This window comes from Crinia signifera, chromosome 6 (assembly GCF_055691185.1).
Source record: "Crinia signifera chromosome 6, ASM5569118v1, whole genome shotgun sequence".
In the NCBI taxonomy this organism is placed as follows: domain Eukaryota; kingdom Metazoa; phylum Chordata; class Amphibia; order Anura; family Myobatrachidae; genus Crinia; species Crinia signifera.
The window spans coordinates 292,286,749-292,309,822 of record NC_139222.1 but is presented as its reverse complement, the minus strand read 5'-3'; the positions used below and the strand labels follow the sequence as shown (position 1 = coordinate 292,309,822).

Genomic DNA, 23,074 nt, shown 5'->3' with positions numbered 1-23,074 from the left:
CGTCCCCTCACTCTCAGGACACGTGTAATACAGACAGTCCCGGCATCCCCTCACTCTCAGGACAGGTGTAATACAGACAGTCCCGGCGTCCCCTCACTCTCAGGACAGGTGTAATACAGACAGTCCCGGCGTCCCCTCACTCTCAGGACACGTGTAATACAGACAGTCCCGGCGTCCCCTCACTCTCAGGACATGTGTAATACAGACAGTCCCGGCGACCGCTCACTCTCAGGACACGTGTGATACAGTCAGTCCCGGCGTCCCCTCACTCTCAGGACACGTGTGATACAGACAGTCCCGGCGTCCCCTCACTCTCAGGACACGTGTGATACAGACAGTCCCGGCGTCCCCTCACTCTCAGGACACGTGTGATACAGACAGTCCCGGCGTCCCCTCACTCTCAGGACACATGTGATACAGACAGTCCCGGTGTCCCCTCACTCTCAGGACACATGTGATACAGACAGTCCCGGCGTCCCCTCACTCTCAGGACACGTGTAATACAGACAGTCCCGGCGTCCCCTCACTCTCAGGACACGTGTAATACAGACAGTCCCAGCATCCCCTCACTCTCAGGACACGTGTAATACAGACAGTCCCGGCGTCCCCTCACTCTCAGGACACGTGTAATACAGACAGTCCCGGGGTTCCCTTACAGTAGACGTGTAAAGTTAATCACTAAGTCAGTCATGGAGGGTCCTGTGTAATTATGTGTACTGTATTTTACAGATGCCGTCTACAGTCAGTCCCTCTCTTCCAGCTGGATTTGCACAGAGGGGTCTGAGCGTCCTATTCGGGTTCCGTTCTTCAGTCTGGTGCGACAGATGCAGGATGATCGGTACGTTGCACAATAGCTTGTACATGGTATACAGTAAGCGTTATAATGATGCTAATGACAGCCGTATACCCTGTCTACTTCCATCATGAAGACAGGTTCATAAATGTATTGCTCCTTAGTGACGAGGGTAGGAAATGTTATTTGTGTGGTCACATATCAGTTTAGGTTTTATATATTTCCAGGGAGGCCGACTTGGAAGCTGTGAGAAGTGAGCTTGGCAGGGAACACGCAGTGTAAGTAACCCTATTATACATTGGCATCACTCAACATTCAGGGTGTGTATAATGCCGCACGTAGCGTGTGATCGGGTCTATGAGTATGAGTGTGCTCCTCCTCCTCCCGGCACGTCTGCTCCTCCCGGCACGTCTGCTCCTCCTCCTCCCGGCACGTCTGCTCCTCCTCCTCCCGGCACGTCTGCTCCTCCTCCTCCCGGCACGTGTCCGCTCCTCCGCCCAGGCACGTGTCCTCTCCTCCGCCCAGGCACGTGTCCGCTCCTCCGCCCAGGCACGTGTCCGCTCCTCCGCCCAGGCACGTGTCCGCTCCTCCGCCCAGGCACGTGTCCGCTCCTCCGCCCAGGCACGTATCCGCTCCTCCCGCTTCCACTTGCCACAAGGAAATGCGAGAGCATTGTGTAGAAGTTGTGCAGATGGAGTTGGTAAGGACTGTTCTGCGTTACAGAGCGTATTATTGCATATTGTAAATGATCTCCATTATGATTGATGGATTTCTGACTGTAGTTTATTAGAACCATTTAAGATCTTTGTGGATGTGAGGTTCTCACTATTCTAGGATCTGGGCCATATTTTGGTATGCCTAATAATTACTATTATCCTGTATTTATATGGTGCCACAAGGGATCTGCAGCGCCCAGTTGCAGAGCACATAACCCAGGTGGGCGGAATGTATTATCCTGAAAGGAGACAGGAGACAGTCCCTGCCATGTCCTCAGGGATATGGACTAGGTCGACATAACTGACGGATGGACATGGGGTTAGGTCATCATCTGCATGTTCCAACAAGATGGCTGACGCCCGGACAGAGCTGCGCGATGGCGGAGTCCGGCTGCAAGGGGAGAAAAAATCCATTTAGGGTTTATTAGGTCTTTATTGGCTCCACTTCCTCTCGCAAAGCGCACAAAGTTACTGTGTTATTAGTACGGAACCCAGACTGCAACCAAACCAATAGCAAATTCTGCGCTGAGCGTCTCCTAATATTTCCTTCCAGACTCATAAATTCACCATGCAGAACAATATCCTCGTATTAATGGGAGGTGCGCAGGCCGGCTTCCTGGGAACTGGAAATAAAAACCTCCTTTTTAATATCTTTGTGTGATATAAACCCGCTGTACAGACCCTACAGGCGGCTATATTTATTTATTAACCATTTCTTATACACAGATGGAGCATCTCTCTATGGAGCTGATCCTGGCGATTGGTGGCAGGCGATAAAAGGGGCGCTCTCACGTGCCCCTCCGCCGGTCCCCTGCACCTCCCCCGGTCTGCCCCCACTCCCTGAAGCGGAGACGGCAGGGAAGCTGCTCTCCACCACCCTGCTGATACTTGCGCTTTTTCATCAGATAAAGCTCCTGTCCGCCAGCCTGTGCCAGCTCAGGACATCTGGTGATCCCGCAGGCTGGCTGACGAGCGCTCCATCTGTAGCACACACATATTCCGCAGCGCTGTACATAGAATATTATCAGTTATTATATAGCGCACACATATTCCGCAGCGCTGTACATAGAATATTATCAGTTATTATATAGCGCACACATATTCCACAGCGCTGTACATAGAATATTATTACCAGTTATTATATAGCGCACACATATTCCGCAGCGCTGTACATAGAATATTATCAGTTATTATATAGCGCACACATATTCCGCAGCACTGTACAGAGACTATTATTACCAGTTATTATATAGTGCACACATATTCTGCAGCGCTGTACAGAGACTATTATTACCAGTTATTATATAGCGCACACATATTCCGCAGTGCTGTACAGAGACTATTATTACCAGTTATTATATAGTGCACACATATTCCGCAGCGCTGTACAGAGAATATTATTACCAGTTATTATATAGCACACACATATTCCGCAGCGCTGTACATAGAATATTACCAGTTATTATATAGCGCACACATATTCCGCAGCGCTGTACAGAGACTATTATTACCAGTTATTATATAGCGCGCACATATTCCGCAGCACTGTACAGAGAATATTATTACCAGTTATATTATATAGCGCACACATATTCCGCAGTGCTGTACAGAGACTAATATTACCAGTAATTATATAGCGCACACATATTCCACAGCGCTGTACAGAGAATATTATTACCAGTTATTATATAGTGCACACATATTCCACAGCGCTGTACAGAGACTATTATTACCAGTTATTATATAGCGCACACATATTCCACAGCGCTGTAAAGAGACTATTATTACCAGTTATTATATAGCGCACACATATTCCACAGCACTGTACAGAGACTATTATTACCAGTTATTATATAGCGCACACATATTCCGCAGCACTGTACAGAGAATATTATTACCAGTTATATTATATAGCGCACACATATTCCGCAGCGCTGTACAGAGAATATTATTACCAGTTATTATATAGCGCACACATATTCCGCAGTGCTGTACAGAGACTATTATTACCAGTTATTATATAGTGCACACATATTCCGCAGCGCTGTACAGAGATTATTATTACCAGTTATATTATATAGCGCACACATATTCCGCAGTGCTGTACAGAGACTAATATTACCAGTAATTATATAGCGCACACATATTCCACAGCGCTGTACAGAGAATATTATTACCAGTTATTATATAGTGCACACATATTCCGCAGCGCTGTACAGAGAATATTATTACCAGTTATTATATAGCACACACATATTCCGCAGTGCTGTACAGGGAATATTATTACCAGTTATTATATAGCGCACACATATTCCGCAGCGCTGTACAGAGATTATTATTACCAGTTATTATATAGCGCACACATATTCCGCAGCACTGTACAGAGAATATTATCACCAGTTATTTATATAGCGCACACATATTCTGCAGCGCTGTACAGAGACTATTATTACCAGTTATTATATAGCGCACACATATTCCGCAGTGCTGTACAGAGACTATTATTACCAGTTATTATATAGTGTACACATATTCCGCAGCGCTGTACAGAGACTATTATTACCAGTTATTATATAGCGCACACATATTCCGCAGCGCTGTACAGAGAATATTATTACCAGTTATTATATAGCGCGCACATATTCCGCAGCGCTGTACAGAGACTATTATTACCAGTTATTATATAGCTCACACATATTCCACAGCGCTGTACAGAGAATATTATTACCAGTTATTATATAGCGCACACATATTCCGCAGCACTGTACAGAGAATAATATTACCAGTTATTATATAGCGCACACATATTCCACAGCGCTGTACAGAGACTATTATTACCAGTTATTATATAGTGCACACATATTCCGCAGCGCTGTACAGAGAATATTATTACCAGTTATTATATAGCGCACACATTCCGCAGCACTGTACAGAGACTATTATTACCAGTTATTATATAGCGCACACATATTCCGCAGAGCTGTACATAGAATATTATCAGTTATTATATAGCGCACACATATTCCGCAGCGCTCTACAGAGACTATTATTACCAGTTATTATATAGCGCGCACATATTCCGCAGCACTGTACAGAGAATATTATTACCAGTTATTATATAGCGCACACATATTCCACAGCGCTGTACAGAGAATATTATTACCAGTTATTATATAGCGCACACATATTCCACAGCGCTGTACAGAGACTATTATTACCAGTTATTATATAGCGCACACATATTCCGCAGCGCTGTACAGAGAATATTATTACCAGTTATTATATAGCGCACACATATTCCGCAGCGCTGTACAGAGACTATAATTACCAGTTATTATATAGCGCACACATATTCCGCAGCGCTGTACAGAGACTATTATTACCAGTTATTATATAGCGCACACATATTCCGCAGCGCTGCACAGAAAATATTACCAGTTATTATATAGCACACACATATTCCGCAGCGCTGTACAGAGAATATTATTACCAGTTATTTATATAGCGCACACATATTCCGCAGAGCTGTACATAGAATATTATCAGTTATTATATAGCGCACACATATTCCGCAGCGCTCTACAAAGACTATTATTACCAGTTATTATATAGCGCACACATATTCCGCAGCGCTGTACAGAGACTATTATTACCAGTTATTATATAGCGCACACATATTCCGCAGCGCTTTACATAGAATATTATTACCAGTTATTATATAGCGCGCACATATTCCGCAGCGCTGTACATAGAATATTATTACCAGTTATTATATAGCGCACACATATTCCGCAGCGCTGTACATAGAATATTATTACCAGTTATTATATAGCGCGCACATATTCCGCAGCGCTGTACAGAGATTACCAGTTATTATATAGCGCACACATATTCCGCAGCGCTGTACATAGAATATTATCAGTTATTATATAGCGCACACATATTCCGCAGCGCTGTACAGAGACTATTATTACCAGTTATTATATAGCGCACACATATTCTGCAGCACTGTACAGAGATTATTATTACCAGTTATTATATAGCGCACACATATTCCACAGCGCTGTACATAGAATATTATTACCAGTTATTATATAGCGCACACATATTCCGCAGCGCTGTACATAGAATATTATCAGTTATTATATAGCACACACATATTCCGCAGTGCTGTACAGAGAATATTATTACCAGTTATTATATAGCGCACACATATTCTGCAGCGCTGTACAGAGACTATTATTACCAGTTATTATATAGCGCACACATATTCCACAGCGCTGTACAGAGACTATTATTACCAGTTACTGTATTATATAGCGCACACATATTCCGCAGCGCTGTACAGAGACTATTATTACCAGTTATTATATAGCACACACATATTCCGCAGCGCTGTACAGAGACTATTATTACCAGTTATTATATAGCGCACACATATTCCGCAGCACTGTACAGAGATTATTATTACCAGTTATTATATAGCGCACATATTCCGCAGCGCTGTACAGAGACTATTATTACCAGTTATTATATAGCGCACATATTCCGCAGCGCTGTACAGAGACTATTATTACCAGTTATTATATAGCTCACACATATTCCGCAGCTCTGTACAGAGACTATTATTACCAGTTATTATTTAGTGCACACATATTCTGCAGTGCTGTACAGAGATTATTATTACCAGTTATTATATAGCGCACACATATTTCACAGCGCTGTACAGAGATTATTATTACCAGTTATTATATAGCGCACACATATTCCGCAGCGCTGTACAGAGACTATTATTACCAGTTATTATATAGCGCACACATATTCCACAGCGCTGTACAGAGACTATTATTACCAGTTACTGTATTATATAGCGCACACATATTCCGCAGCGCTGTACAGAGACTATTATTACCAGTTATTATATAGCGCACACATATTCCGCAGCGCTGTACAGAGACTATTATTACCAGTTATTATATAGCGCACACATATTCCGCAGCACTGTACAGAGATTATTATTACCAGTTATTATATAGCGCACACATATTCCACAGCGTTGTACAGAGAATATTATTACCAGTTATTATATAGGGCACACATATTCCACAGCGCTGTACAGAGACTATTATTACCAGTTATTATATAGCGCACACATATTCCGCAGCGCTGTACAGAGAATATTATTACCAGTTATTATATAGCGCACACATATTCCGCAGCGCTGTACAGAGACTATAATTACCAGTTATTATATAGCGCACACATATTCCGCAGCGCTGTACAGAGACTATTATTACCAGTTATTATATAGCGCACACATATTCCGCAGCGTTGCACAGAAAATATTACCAGTTATTATATAGCACACACATATTCCGCAGCGCTGTACAGAGAATATTATTACCAGTTATTTATATAGCGCACACATATTCCGCAGAGCTGTACATAGAATATTATCAGTTATTATATAGCGCACACATATTCCGCAGCGCTCTACAGAGACTATTATTACCAGTTATTATATAGCGCACACATATTCCGCAGCGCTGTACAGAGACTATTATTACCAGTTATTATATAGCGCACACATATTCCGCAGCGCTGTACATAGAATATTATTACCAGTTATTATATAGCGCGCACATATTCCGCAGCGCTGTACATAGAATATTATTACCAGTTATTATATAGCGCACACATATTCCGCAGCGCTGTACATAGAATATTATTACCAGTTATTATATAGCGCGCACATATTCCGCAGCGCTGTACAGAGATTACCAGTTATTCTATAGCGCACACATATTCCGCAGCGCTGTACATAGAATATTATCAGTTATTATATAGCGCACACATATTCCGCAGCGCTGTACAGAGAATATTATCACCAGTTATTATATAGCGCACACATATTCTGCAGCGCTGTACAGAGACTATTATTACCAGTTATTATATAGCGCACACATATTCTGCAGCACTGTACAGAGATTATTATTACCAGTTATTATATAGCGCACACATATTCCACAGCGCTGTACATAGAATATTATTACCAGTTATTATATAGCGCACACATATTCCGCAGCGCTGTACATAGAATATTATCAGTTATTATATAGCGCACACATATTCCGCAGCGCTGTACAGAGAATATTATCACCAGTTATTATATAGCGCACACATATTCTGCAGCACTGTACAGAGATTATTATTACCAGTTATTATATAGCGCACACATATTCCACAGCGCTGTACATAGAATATTATTACCAGTTATTATATAGCGCACACATATTCCGCAGCGCTGTACATAGAATATTATCAGTTATTATATAGCACACACATATTCCGCAGCGCTGTACAGAGAATATTATTACCAGTTATTTATATAGCGCACACATATTCCGCAGAGCTGTAAATAGAATATTATCAGTTATTATATAGCGCACACATATTCCGCAGCGCTCTACATAGACTATTATTACCAGTTATTATATAGCGCACACATATTCCGCAGCGCTGTACAGAGACTATTATTACCAGTTATTATATAGCGCACACATATTCCGCAGCGCTGTACATAGAATATTATTACCAGTTATTATATAGCGCGCACATATTCCGCAGCGCTGTACATAGAATATTATTACCAGTTATTATATAGCGCACACATATTCCGCAGCGCTGTACATAGAATATTATTACCAGTTATTATATAGCGCGCACATATTCCGCAGCGCTGTACAGAGATTACCAGTTATTATATAGCGCACACATATTCCGCAGCGCTGTACATAGAATATTATCAGTTATTATATAGCGCACACATATTCCGCAGCGCTGTACAGAGACTATTATTACCAGTTATTATATAGCGCACACATATTCTGCAGCACTGTACAGAGATTATTATTACCAGTTATTATATAGCGCACACATATTCCACAGCGCTGTACATAGAATATTATTACCAGTTATTATATAGCGCGCACATATTCCGCAGCGCTGTACATAGAATATTATCAGTTATTATATAGCGCACACATATTCCGCAGCGCTGTACATAGAATATTATCAGTTATTATATAGTACACACATATTCCTCAGCGCTGTACAGAGACTATTATTACCAGTTATTTATATAGCGCACACATAGGCCCTTATTCTAATCGGCACGGTACGGCCCGCGTGCGGCCGTACCGCCGATGTTTTGCCACTGCACATGCGCAGAGGTCATTCTGCGCATGTGCAGCCCCCTTCGCCGCAGACGGATTTCGTCCGCCGCAAAGGGGGCGTATAGGGGCGTGAGGGGCTTCATCCCCTCATTTCCCTATGTGTACGCCCCGCGTTTCATGGGCGTTCCCATGCAAACGCGGGGCGTATGCATGGTAATGAGGGCATGACGCCCTCATTACCATGACATGGGGGCGGAAAGCTGACGTCGCCGGATGTCAGCTTTCAGCCCCCATACAAGCTACCACACGGACGATTGTCCGTGTGGTCTCAGCTTGCGGGGCTGCCGCGGCGTGCGGCCCTGCCTTCGATGGTCGACGACCATCGAAGGCAGGGGGCAGCTCCCACCATGGTGGAGGCGTACGCCTCCACCATTTTGATGCGGATCGCCAGCCGTCCGTGTACGGACGGCAGTGGCGATCCGTCGGGTGGGCGGCCCTTGGTTTGTGCGGTCGGAGCCCCGTGTGCGGCTCTGACCGCACCAACCAGAATAAGGGCCATATTCTGCAGCGCTGTACAGAGATTATTATTACCAGTTATTATATAGCGCACAAATATTCCACAGCGCTGTACAGAGAATATTATTATCAGTTATTATATAGCGCACACATATTCCACAGTGCTGTACAGAGACTATTATTACCAGTTATTATATAGCGCACACATATTCCGCAGCTCTGTACAGAGAATATTATTACCAGTTATTATATAGCGCACACATATTCCACAGCGCTGTACAGAGACTTTTATTACCAGTTATTATATAGTGCACACATATTCCGCAGCGCTGTACAGAGAATATTATTACCAGTTATTATATAGCACACACATATTCCGCAGCGCTGTACAGAGAATATTACCAGTTATTATATAGCGCACACATATTCCGCAGCGCTGTACAGAGATTATTATTACCAGTTATTATATAGCGTACACATTCCACAGCGCTGTACAGAGACTATTATTACCAGTTATTATATAGCGCACACATATTCCGCAGCGTTGTACAGAGAATATAATTACCAGTTATTATATAGCGCACACATATACCGCAGCGCTGTACAGAGACTATTATTACCAGTTATTATATAGCACACACATATTCCGCAGCGCTGTACATAGAATATTATCAGTTATTATATAGCGCACACATATTCCGCAGCGCTGTACATAGAATATTATCAGTTATTATATAGCGCACACATATTCCGCAGTGCTGTACAGAGTATATTATTACCAGTTATTTATATACCGCACACATTCCGCAGCGCTGTACAGAGACTATTATTACCAGTTATTATATAGCGCACACATATTCCGCAGCGCTGTACAGAGACTATTATTACCAATTATTATATAGCGCACACATATTCCACAGCGCTGTACAGAGACTATTATTACCAGTTATTATATAGCGCACACATATTCCGCAGCGCTGTACATAGAATATTATCAGTTATTATATAGCGCACACATATTCCACAGCGCTGTACAGAGCATATTACTACCAGTTATTTATATAGCGCACACATATTCTGCAGCACTGTACAGAGACTATTATTACCAGTTATTATATAGCGCACACATATTCCGCAGCGCTGTACATAGAATATTATCAGTTATTATATAGCGCACACATATTCCGCAGCGCTGTACATAGAATATTATCAGTTATTATATAGCACACACATATTCCGCAGCGCTGTACATAGAATATTATCAGTTATTATATAGCGCACACATATTCCGCAGTGCTGTACAGAGACTATTATTACCAGTTATACAGCGCACACATATGCCGCAGCGCTGTACATAGAATATTATCAGTTATTATATAGCGCACACATATTCCCCAGCGCTGTACATAGAATATTATCAGTTATTATATAGCGCACACATATTCCGCAGCGCTGTGCAGAGAATATTATTACCAGTTATTATATAGCACACACATATTCCGCAGCGCTGTGCAGAGAATATTATTACCAGTTATTATATAGCACACACATATTCCGCAGCGCTGTACATAGAATATTATCAGTTATTATATAGCGCACACATATTCCGCAGCGCTGTACATAGAATATTATCAGTTATTATATAGCGCACACATATTCCGCAGCGCTGTACATAGAATATTATCAGTTATTATATAGCGCACACATATTCCGCAGCGCTGTACATAGAATATTATCAGTTATTATATAGCGCACACATATTCCGCAGCGCTGTACATAGAATATTATCAGTTATTATATAGCGCACACATATTCCGCAGCGCTGTACAGAGACTATTATTACCAGTTATTATATAGCGCACACATATTCCGCAGCGCTGTACAGAGACTATTATTACCAGTTATTATATAGCGCACACATATTCCGCAGCACTGTACAGAGATTATTATTACCAGTTATTATATAGCGCACATATTCCGCAGCGCTGTACAGAGAGTATTATTACCAGTTATTATATAGCGCACACCTATTCCTCAGCGCTGTACAGAGAATATTATTACCAGTTATTATATAGTGCACACATATTCTACAGCGCTGTACAGAGAATATTATTACCAGTTATTATATAGCGCACTCATATTCCGCAGCGCTGTACAGAGACTATTATTACCAGTTATTATATAGTGCACACATATTCCGCAGCGCTGTACAGAGATTATTATTACCAGTTATTATATAGCGCACACATATTCCGCAGCGCTGTACAGAGACTATTATTACCAGTTATTATATAGCGCACACATATTCCACAGCGCTGTACAGAGACTATTATTACCAGTTACTGTATTATATAGCGCACACATATTCCGCAGCGCTGTACAGAGACTATTATTACCAGTTATTATATAGCGCACACATATTCCGCAGCGCTGTACAGAGACTATTATTACCAGTTATTATATAGCGCACACATATTCCACAGTGCTGTACAGAGACTATTATTAGTTATTTATATAGCACACACATATTCCGCAGTGCTGTACATAGAATATTATCAGTTATTATATAGCGCACACATATTCCTCAGCGCTGTACAGAGACTATTATTACCAGTTATTTATATAGTGCACACATTCCACAGCGCTGTACAGAGACTATTATTACCAGTTATTATATAGCACACACATATTCCGCAGCGCTGTACAGAGACTATTATTACCAGTTATTATATAGCGCACACATATTCCACAGCGCTGTACAGAGAGTATTATTACCAGTTATTATATAGTGCACACATTCCGCAGCGCTGTACAGAGAATATTATTACCAGTTATTATATAGTGCACTCATATTCCGCAGCACTGTACAGAGACTATTATTACCAGTTATTATATAGCACACACATATTCCGCAGCGCTGTACAGAGACTATTATTACCAGTTATTATATAGCGCACACATATTCCTCAGCGCTGTACAGAGAATATTATTACCAGTTATTATATAGTGCACACATATTCCACAGCGCTGTACAGAGAATATTATTACCAGTTATTATATAGCGCACTCATATTCCGCAGCGCTGTACAGAGACTATTATTACCAGTTATTATATAGTGCACACATATTCCGCAGCGCTGTACAGAGATTATTATTACCAGTTATTATATAACGCACACATATTCCATAGCGCTGTACAGAGACTATTATTACCAGTTATTATATAGCGCACACATATTCTGCAGTGCTGTACAGAGAATATTATTACCAGTTATTATATAACGCACACATATTCCATAGCGCTGTACAGAGACTATTATTACCAGTTATTATATAGCGCACACATATTCCGCAGCGCTGTACAGAGACTATTATTACCAGTTATTATATAGCGCACACATATTCCATAGCGCTGTACAGAGACTATTATTACCAGTTATTATATAGCGCACACATATTCCGCAGCGCTGTACAGAGACTATTATTACCAGTTATTTATATAGCGCACACATATTCCACAGCGCTGTACAGAGAATAGTTGAACACTCACATCAGTCCCTGCTCCAGTGGAGCTTACAATCTATATTCCCTACCACATGTAAACGCACACACAGACATTCTAGGGTTAATTTGTTGTGAGCCAATTAGCCTACCAGTATATTTTTGGATTGTGGGAGGAAACCGGAGTACCCGGAGGAAACCCAAGCAAGCACATGGAGAATATACAAACTCCGGTACTAGTTTCCTAGCAGGGCGCCCAGATTTCCTACATACGCTAACGTACTGAAATTGCATTGTACATCGCATCGCATGGATTTTTGTGGCGTGAGATGTGAGAAATGCGATCTCAGGAATTAATATGGTAAAATACCACCACTCTCCACGTCACCCCGAAGCGTGGCGAGTGGCTGCGGAACGCATCCTCCGACCTTTTTATATCCCCACTATCCATGTCGGCGTGGAGTTGATTTTATATAGTGTGGTTAGCGCAGCGAGCGAACGCGGAATACATGTAAAGTAATCAGCGTCCCCTCGCGGGGCTCGCCACGCTTAAGGCTCGGTGGCTCGCCACACTATATAAATTAAACTCCATGCCGATAGTGGGGGTATGAAAAGGTTGGAGGACGCGTTCCTCCGCCCCTCGCCACGCTTCGGGGTGAGGTGGAGAGTGGTGGTGTTTTACCATATGAACTAGTGAGATCACATCACAAATCTCCCATCTCACACCATAAAAAAGGGCCATGCAATGTGCGATGCGATTTCACTCGATGCAGTGAATAAAATAACTAAATTAACTACTGAGATCACATCGCATCGCATGCATTGCAAGGCACAAAAAGCCTTGCAATGCGATGTGCGATTCGATTTCACTACGCAGAATAGCCCACTAAGCAAATCACTTTGTGGGCGCCCTGCTACGAAACAAGTACCCAAACTGCACACAGGGCCGTGGTGGGAATAGAACCCATGACCTCAGCACTGTGAGGCAGTAATACTAACCATTACTCCATCCGTACTGCCCCGTATATATAACACATGGTGGGGATAGAACCCATGACCTCAGTGCTGTGAGGCGGTAATACTAACCACTACATCACCCGTACTGCCCCGTATATATAACACATGGTGGGGGTAGAACCCATGACCTCAGTGCTGTGAGGCAGTAATGTAACCATTACACCATCCGCACTGCCCCGTATATATAACACATGGTGGGGGTAGAACCCATGATCTCAGTGCTGTGAGGCAGTAATACTAACCACTACACCACCCGTACTGCCCCGTATATATAACACATGGTGGGGATAGAACCCATGACCTCAGAGCTGTGAGGCAGTAATGTAACCATTACACCGTCCGTACTGCCCCGTATATATAACACATGGTGGGAATAGAACCCATGACCTCAGTGCTATGAGGCAGTAATGTAACCATTACACCATCCGTACTGCCCTGTATATATAACACACGGTGGGGATAGAACCCATGACCTCAGCGCTGTGAGGCAGTAATGTAACCATTACACCATCCGTACTGCCCCGTATATATATATAACACATGGTGGGGATAGAACCCATGACCTCAGCGCTGTGAGGCAGTAATGCTAACCATTACACCGTCCGTACTGCCCCGTATATATAACACATGGTGGGGATAGAACCCATGACCTCAGTGCTGTGAGGCGGTAATACTAACCACTACATCACCCGTACTGCCCTGTATATATAACACATGGTGGGGGTAGAACCCATGACCTCAGTGCTGTGAGGCAGTAATGTAACCATTACACCATCCGCACTGCCCCGTATATATAACACATGGTGGGGGTAGAACCCATGACCTCAGTGCTGTGAGGCAGTAATACTAACCACTACACCACCCGTACTGCCCCGTATATATAACACATGGTGGGGATAGAACCCATGACCTCAGAGCTGTGAGGCAGTAATGTAACCATTACACCGTCCGTACTGCCCCGTATATATAACACATGGTGGGAATAGAACCCATGACCTCAGTGCTTTGAGGCAGTAATGTAACCATTACACCATCCGTACTGCCCTGTATATTTAACACACGGTGGGGATAGAACCCATGACCTCAGCGCTGTGAGGCAGTAATGTAACCATTACACCATCCGTACTGGCCCGTATATATATAACACATGGTGGGGATAGAACCCATGACCTCAGCGCTGTGAGGCAGTAATGCTAACCATTACACCATCCGTACTGCCCTGTATATATAACACATGGTGGGGATAGAACCCATGACCTCAGTGCTTTGAGGCAGTAATGTAACCATTACACCATCCGTACTGCCCTGTATATATAACACACGGTGGGGATAGAACCCATGACCTCAGAGCTGTGAGGCAGTAATGTAACCATTACACCGTCCGTACTGCCCCGTATATATAACACATGGTGGGAATAGAACCCATGACCTCAGTGCTTTGAGGCAGTAATGTAACCATTACACCATCCGTACTGCCCTGTATATATAACACACGGTGGGGATAGAACCCATGACCTCAGCGCTGTGAGGCAGTAATGTAACCATTACACCATCCGTACTGCCCCGTATATATATATAACACATGGTGGGGATAGAACCCATGACCTCAGCGCTGTGAGGCAGTAATGCTAACCATTACACCGTCCGTACTGCCCCGTATATATAACACATGGTGGGGATAGAACCCATGACCTCAGTGCTGTGAGGCGGTAATACTAACCACTACATCACCCGTACTGCCCTGTATATATAACACATGGTGGGGGTAGAACCCATGACCTCAGTGCTGTGAGGCAGTAATGTAACCATTACACCATCCGCACTGCCCCGTATATATAACACATGGTGGGGGTAGAACCCATGACCTCAGTGCTGTGAGGCAGTAATACTAACCACTACACCACCCGTACTGCCCCGTATATATAACACATGGTGGGGATAGAACCCATGACCTCAGAGCTGTGAGGCAGTAATGTAACCATTACACCGTCCGTACTGCCCCGTATATATAACACATGGTGGGAATAGAACCCATGACCTCAGTGCTTTGAGGCAGTAATGTAACCATTACACCATCCGTACTGCCCTGTATATATAACACACGGTGGGGATAGAACCCATGACCTCAGCGCTGTGAGGCAGTAATGTAACCATTACACCATCCGTACTGCCCCGTATATATATAACACATGGTGGGGATAGAACCCATGACCTCAGCGCTGTGAGGCAGTAATGCTAACCATTACACCATCCGTACTGCCCTGTATATATAACACATGGTGGGGATAGAACCCATGACCTCAGTGCTTTGAGGCAGTAATGTAACCATTACACCATCCGTACTGCCCTGTATATATAACACACGGTGGGGATAGAACCCATGACCTCAGCGCTGTGAGGCAGTAATGTAACCATTACACCATCCGTACTGCCCCGTATATATAACACATGGTGGGGATAGAACCCATGACCTTAGCGCTGTGAGGCAGTAATACTAACCATTACACCGTCCATACTGCCCTGTATATATAACACATGGTGGGGATAGGACCCATGACCTCAGCGCTGTGAGGCAGTAATATAACCATTACACCATCCGTACTGCCCCGTATATATAACACATGGTGGGGATAGAACCCATGACCCCAGTGCTGTGAGGCAGTAATGTAACCATTACACCGTCCGTACTGCCCCGTATATATAACACATGGTGGGGATAGAACCCATGACCTCAGCGCTGTGAGGCAGTAATGCTATAACCATTACACCATCCGTACTGCCCCGTATATATAACACATGGTGGGGATAGAACCCATGACCTCAGTGCTGTGAGGCAGTAATGTAACCATTACACCATCTGTACTGCCCGTATATATAACACATGGTGGGGATAGAACCCATGACCTCAGCGCTGTGAGGCAGTAATGTAACCATTACACCATCCGTACTGCCCCGTATATATAACACATGGTGGGGTAGAACCCATGACCTCAGTGCTGTGAGGCAGTAATGCTAACCCTTACACCGTCCATACTGCCCTGTATATATAACACATGGTGGGAATAGAACCCATGACCTCAGTGCTGTGAGGCAGTAATGTAACCATTACACCATCCGTACTGCCTGTATATATAACACATGGTGGGGATAGAACCCATGACCTCAGCGCTGTGAGGCAGTAATGCTAACCCTTACACCGTCCATACTGCCCTGTATATATAACACATGGTGGGAATAGAACCCATGACCTCAGTGCTGTGAGGCAGTAATGTAACCATTACACCATCCGTACTGCCCCGTATGTATAACACATGGGGGGATAGAACCCATGACCTCAGCGCTGTGAGGCAGTAATGTAACCATTACACCATCCGTACTGCCCCGTATATATAACATATGGTGGGGATAGAACCCATGACCTCAGTGCTGTGAGGCAGTAATGCTAACCATTACACCATCCGTGCTGCCCTGTATATATAACACATGGTGGGGATAGAACCCATGATCTCAGTGCTGTGAGGCAGTAATGTAACGATTACACCATCCGTACTGCCCTGTATATATAACATATGGTGGGGATAGAACCCATGACCTCAGTGCTGTGAGGCAGTAATGCTAACCATTACACCATCCGTGCTGCCCTGTATATATAACACATGGTGGGGATAGAACCCATGACCTCAGTGCTGTGAGGCAGTAATGTAACCACTACACCCTCCGTACTGCCCCGTATATATAACACATGGTGGGGATAGAACCCATGACCTCAGTGCTGTGAGGCAGTAATGCTATAACCATTACACCGTCCGTACTGCCCGTATATATAACACATGGTGGGGATAGAACCCATGACCTCAGTGCTGTGAGGCAGTAATGCTATAACCATTACACCGTCCGTACTGCCCGTATATATAACACATGGTGGGGATAGAACCCATGACCTCAGTGCTGTGAGGCAGTAATGTACCATTACACCGTCCGTACTGCCCCGTATATATAACACATGGTGGGGATAGAACCCATGACCTCAGCGCTGTGAGGCAGTAATGCTATAACCATTACACCGTCCGTACTGCCCGTATATATAACACATGGTGGGGATAGAACCCATGACCTCAGCGCTGTGAGGCAGTAATATAACCATTACACCATCCGCACTGCCCCGTATATATAACACATGGTGGGGATAGAACCCATGACCTCAGTGAGGCAGTAATGTAACCATTACACCGTCCGTACTGCCCCGTATATATAACACATGGTGGGGATAGAACCCATGACCTCAGTGAGGCAGTAATGTAACCATTACACCATCCGTACTGCCCCGTATATATTACACATGGTGGGGATAGAACCCATGACCTCAGCACTGTGAGGCAGTAATGTAACCATTACACCATCCGTACTGCCCCGTATATATAACACATGGTGGGGATAGAACCCATGACCTCAGCGCTGTGAGGCAGTAATGCTATAACCATTACACCATCCGTACTGCCCCGTATATATAACACATGGTGGGGTAGAACCCATGACCTCAGCGCTGTGAGGCAGTAATGTAACCATTACACCGTCCGTACTGCCCCGTATATATAACACATGGTGGGAATAGAACCCATGACCTCAGTGCTGTGAGGCAGTAATGTAACCATTACACCGTCCGTACTGCCCCGTATATATAACACATGGTGGGAATAGAACCCATGACCTCAGCGCTGTGAGGTAGTAATGCTAACCATTACACCATCCGTACTGCCCCGTATATATAACACATGGTGGGGATAGAACCCATGACCTCAGCGCTGTGAGGCAGTAATGCTAACCATTACACCATCCGTACTGCCCCGTATATATAACACATGGTGGGGATAGAACCCATGACCTCAGTGCTGTGAGGCAGTAATACTAACCATTACACCATCCGTACTGCCCCGTATATATAACACATGGTGGGGATAGAACCCATGACCTCAGTTCTGTGAGGCAGTAATGTAACCATTACACCATCCGTACTGCCCCGTATATATAACACATGGTGGGGATAGAACCTATGACCTCAGCGCTGTGAGGCAGTAATATAACCATTACACCATCCGTACTGCCCCGTATATATAACACATGGTGGGGATAGAACCCATGGCCTCAGCGCTGTGAGGCAGTAATGTAACCATTACACCGTCCGTACTGCCCCGTATATATAACACATGGTGGGGATAGAACCCATGACCTCAGTGCTGTGAGGCAGTAATGCAACCATTACACCATCCGTACTGCCCCGTATATATAACACATGGTGGGGATAGAACCCATGGCCTCAGTGCTGTGAGGCAGTAATGTAACCATTACACCGTCCGTACTGCCCCGTATATATAACACATGGTGGGGATAGAACCCATGACCTCAGCGCTGTGAGGCAGTAATGCTAACCATTACACCATCCGTACTGCCCTGTATATATAACACATGGTGGGGATAGAACCCATGACCTCAGTGCTGTGAGGCAGTAATGTAACCATTACACCATCCGTACTGCCCCATATATATATAACACATGGTGGGGTAGAACCCATGACCTCAGCACTGTGAGGCAGTAATGTAACCATTACACCATCCGTACTGCCCCGTATATATAACACATGGTGGGGATAGAACCCATGACCTCAGCGCTGTGAGGCAGTAATGTAACCATTACACCATCCGTACTGCCCCGTATATATAACACATGGAGGGGATAGAACCCATGACCTCAGCGCTGTGAGGCAGTAATATAACCATTACACCATCCGTACTGCCCCGTATATATAACACATGGTGGGGATAGAACCCATGACCTCAGCGCTGTGAGGCAGTAATGCTAACCATTACACCGTCCGTACTGCCCCGTATATATAACACATGGTGGGGATAGAACCCATGACCTCAGCGCTGTGAGGCAGTAATGCTAACCATTACACCGTCCGTACTGCCCCGTATATATAACACATGGTGGGGATAGAACCCATGACCTCAGCGCTGTGAGGCAGTAATGTAACCATTACACCGTCCGTACTGCCCTGTATATATAACACATGGTGGGGATAGAACCCATGACCTCAGCGCTGTGAGGCAGTAATGTAACCATTACACCGTCCGTACTGCCCTGTATATATAACACATGGTGGGGATAGACCCCATGACCTCAGCGCTGTGAGGCAGTAATGCTATAATGGTTACACTGGCCGTACTGCCCCAGCCATGTGACCAGATGCCATGCCGTTATCTGTTGGTGCAGCCAGAGTTCTAGGCAAGTAGTAGCAGGCTGCATACACGCGGTGTCACCTAGTATATCAATGCTGCATTCAGCCATCTCCTGTGCGCAGCATTGTCCCCTTATAGGGAATCCCAGGAAATCCTCCACGATCCATCACTATCATCTGCTATATCAGAGCAGATCCCAGACTGAGAACTGACTGTTTGTGCTTGTGCACAGGTGTGCTGTCTAATCTGTATTGTGTGGTGCTGGAGGAGCCACATCTTATTACGGTGCCTGGGGAAGGCGGGGCCCTCCTGCAGCCGTTTCTCATTTCTCTTCCCAACACATCAGGGCAGAAAGCAATATAGAGAAATAAGAAATAAGCTCTTTTGATCTTTTGTGAGACGGCGGGGCCCTTGGAAGCGCACTTAACAGGCTGGGCTGCGGCACATGAAAGGAGTGCGTCCTGCTGACCCATTCACGCTCAGGCCAGAGGGGTCTGCGGGAACTTTCATCTGTCTACACTGATAAAAGTGAGAAGTAATCCCGGCAATCTAGTGGGGAAGGCGGGACGCCCCCGTTAACACCTTCCCTGCTGATATAGCTGTACCCCTGCACACGGGGGGCCGCACACTAATTGTAAGTGACGTTCCTGTTGGGGAAAGTGTTAGCACGCTGGACGTCTCCTGTCACCGCGCAGCCTGTGGTGTGTGTGTGTGTGTGTGTGTGTGTGTGTGTATGTGTATATATATATATATATATATATATATATATATATATATCTCTATCTTAAGGGAGAGGCACACTATTCAATTGGATGATGATAAGCACCACATGTAATGCCAATGATAGGACCAGCCCATCCATAAGACGTAAGTACAAGCACATTTATTAGAGAACAAACACAAAGGCCATTATTACTTATTATTACTTATTATACGTGTAATGGCCTTTGTGTTTGTTCTCTAATAAATGTGCTTCTACTAACTATAATTAATGATGCGTGCTCCTGCACATCGTTAGCCACTGTCATCTGTACATACAGCTATCTAGTCAATGATGCCTGTACGGAGCAGGGTCCCGGTGACGCCACCGACTGATGATCGTAACAGTATCTGTGAATGTGTGTGTGCGCTATATCGTTTGCACGAGGCACCTCCAATACACTTGTAGTTAATAACATTGGAAAAGCCAAGAATTACCAAGTGTGTATTCAACATTGGTGAATCTGTACTCGGCACTGTGAGGAGCGCTGCTATACTTGGTAATGATACAGATACTGTCTAAAGGGGAGTACACACCGAGCGATCCTTCTAAGCGATTTTGACTACAAAATCGCTGTTGTATCTAGTCAAATCGCTTAGTCAAAATCACTTAGGGCCTTATTCTGTTCGATGCGTACTTTCGCGCACTCTTTCGGATGGCGTTTTTTAGCCGTCTGCGCATGCGTGGGCAACGCTATGCGCATGTGCCACGCATGGTCTCCGTACTTGTTCGCACTAATACCGTACAGAAATGTGCACCGCATTCACTCGTGAAATATGGGCGTATTATGGGCATCATTCGGAACTACACAGGGGCGTAGTTTCAAAGTGGGCTAAACTGGGCGAAAACATGGGCGTACATGAGGGAGTGCACTAATTCTGGTACGCGTGCATTCGGACAGCACACCGAATACACACGAACAAAAAGGCAGGAAACATGCGGTCTTCAAAAGCAAGTATTGCTTTGCGGACACCACTCGGTCATGCGCTAGGCATTCAGAACGCCCAATCAGTACGGGCGCACCGCAACCAATGTCAGCTGAACACAATACAATCCGCTCCTTTACTCATTACTCATTAATTACACTGTTGTCATTGCTTCAATTGGAACCATTGCAGCTTAAATGGACCATTACTAAACACACACATATATGCTGCAGTTTTGACACACATTTACACTGCAACCAATGGACAGAACTTCCTATCACTAATATAAATATACATGTCATTTGTACATTTACTAATAAAACCACACATTTGGGGATCAAAATATAAATTTATTACAATAACGTCAAACAGAAAATGGAAAAAGCATGTTTTTGGACACATGCAACAAATTAAAGGTACCATACCAGGAATGAGGAAAAATAAAACAAAATAAAACAATGTATTTTTGACATACATAGCCACAGCAGAATCATTAGGAAAACATCAGGTGGCTTCACAACAAAAGTATAGCACCAACACTTCAAGTACAGCAGACAGTAATGCTAGCCGAAAGAGGGCAACAGGGGAACCAAACAAGACATTCGAACCGAGGGCAAATGTGGGTACCCTCTGCACGGGATTGGACACAGGAAGCTGACACACACAGCTAAATGAAAGATTTGGGAAGACATAAGGGTGGAGATTAATGCGGACACAAGTTCATTTTCTGGCACGTTTGGGCCTGGTAGGCTCCTTGCCACGTGCAGCAGCTCCTCGGCCATGGCCACGTTGGGATGGTGGCCCAGGTGGAGCAGATGCTGGTGAAGGCGGGGATGGTGTTCCCCCTCTGCCAGCAGGGAGTGCTGGTGTTGGAAATGCACCAGAAACGAATGACAATAGGGCCCTATTACTGGAAACTAGCTCCACTATAAGCTCATTATGGTGGAGGAGGAGGTCATTTTGGCGCAGGGCTTGATCTGCCAGCACCTGCAGGCTGGCAGCTACGGACTGCTGGGTGCTGACAAGACCCATCATGACCTCCTCGGTCCTACGCAGCCGCTCTGATGCTAACTCTCCCTGCTGGTGAATCTGCCCAAGCATCTGCACCCACCTGTCGTAATCCGTTTCGGCCGTTGCCTGCTGCTGCTGCACATGGCTGCCACTGGTGGCAGGTGGCACAGACTCCTCCACCTCCTGAAGACTTGCATGACCAAACGGCGAGGATGCTGGTGAAAGAGAAACTTACAATTACAACACATTCCAAGAAAATTAGTACCAACTACTTATGCCATGCTAAATAATTACCTTCAACAAAAGTAGCAAAGACTTCCGCTGGGGCCTCACTATCCATGTTGCTCACCCCCCGGACCTCCTCTATTGCAATACAGCACTCTGCCATCTCCTCCAGGGGGGTGAGCTTCAGGCGGCCTGGC

At 44.5% G+C, this 23,074-nt stretch overlaps 1 protein-coding gene across 3 annotated transcripts in view; it reads left to right on the top strand.

Moving 5' to 3' along the window:
- Window positions 1-23,074, top strand: part of LOC146009500 (uncharacterized) — a 274,590-nt gene that overhangs the window by 10,442 nt on the left and 241,074 nt on the right. For all 3 annotated transcript variants that reach the window (XM_083149935.1, XM_083149936.1, XM_083149933.1), the window contains exons 3-4: window positions 730-838; window positions 1,021-1,071. In XM_083149935.1, coding sequence (XP_083006061.1) covers window positions 730-838; window positions 1,021-1,071 — 160 coding nt within the window. The remainder of the gene's footprint in view (window positions 1-729; window positions 839-1,020; window positions 1,072-23,074) is intronic.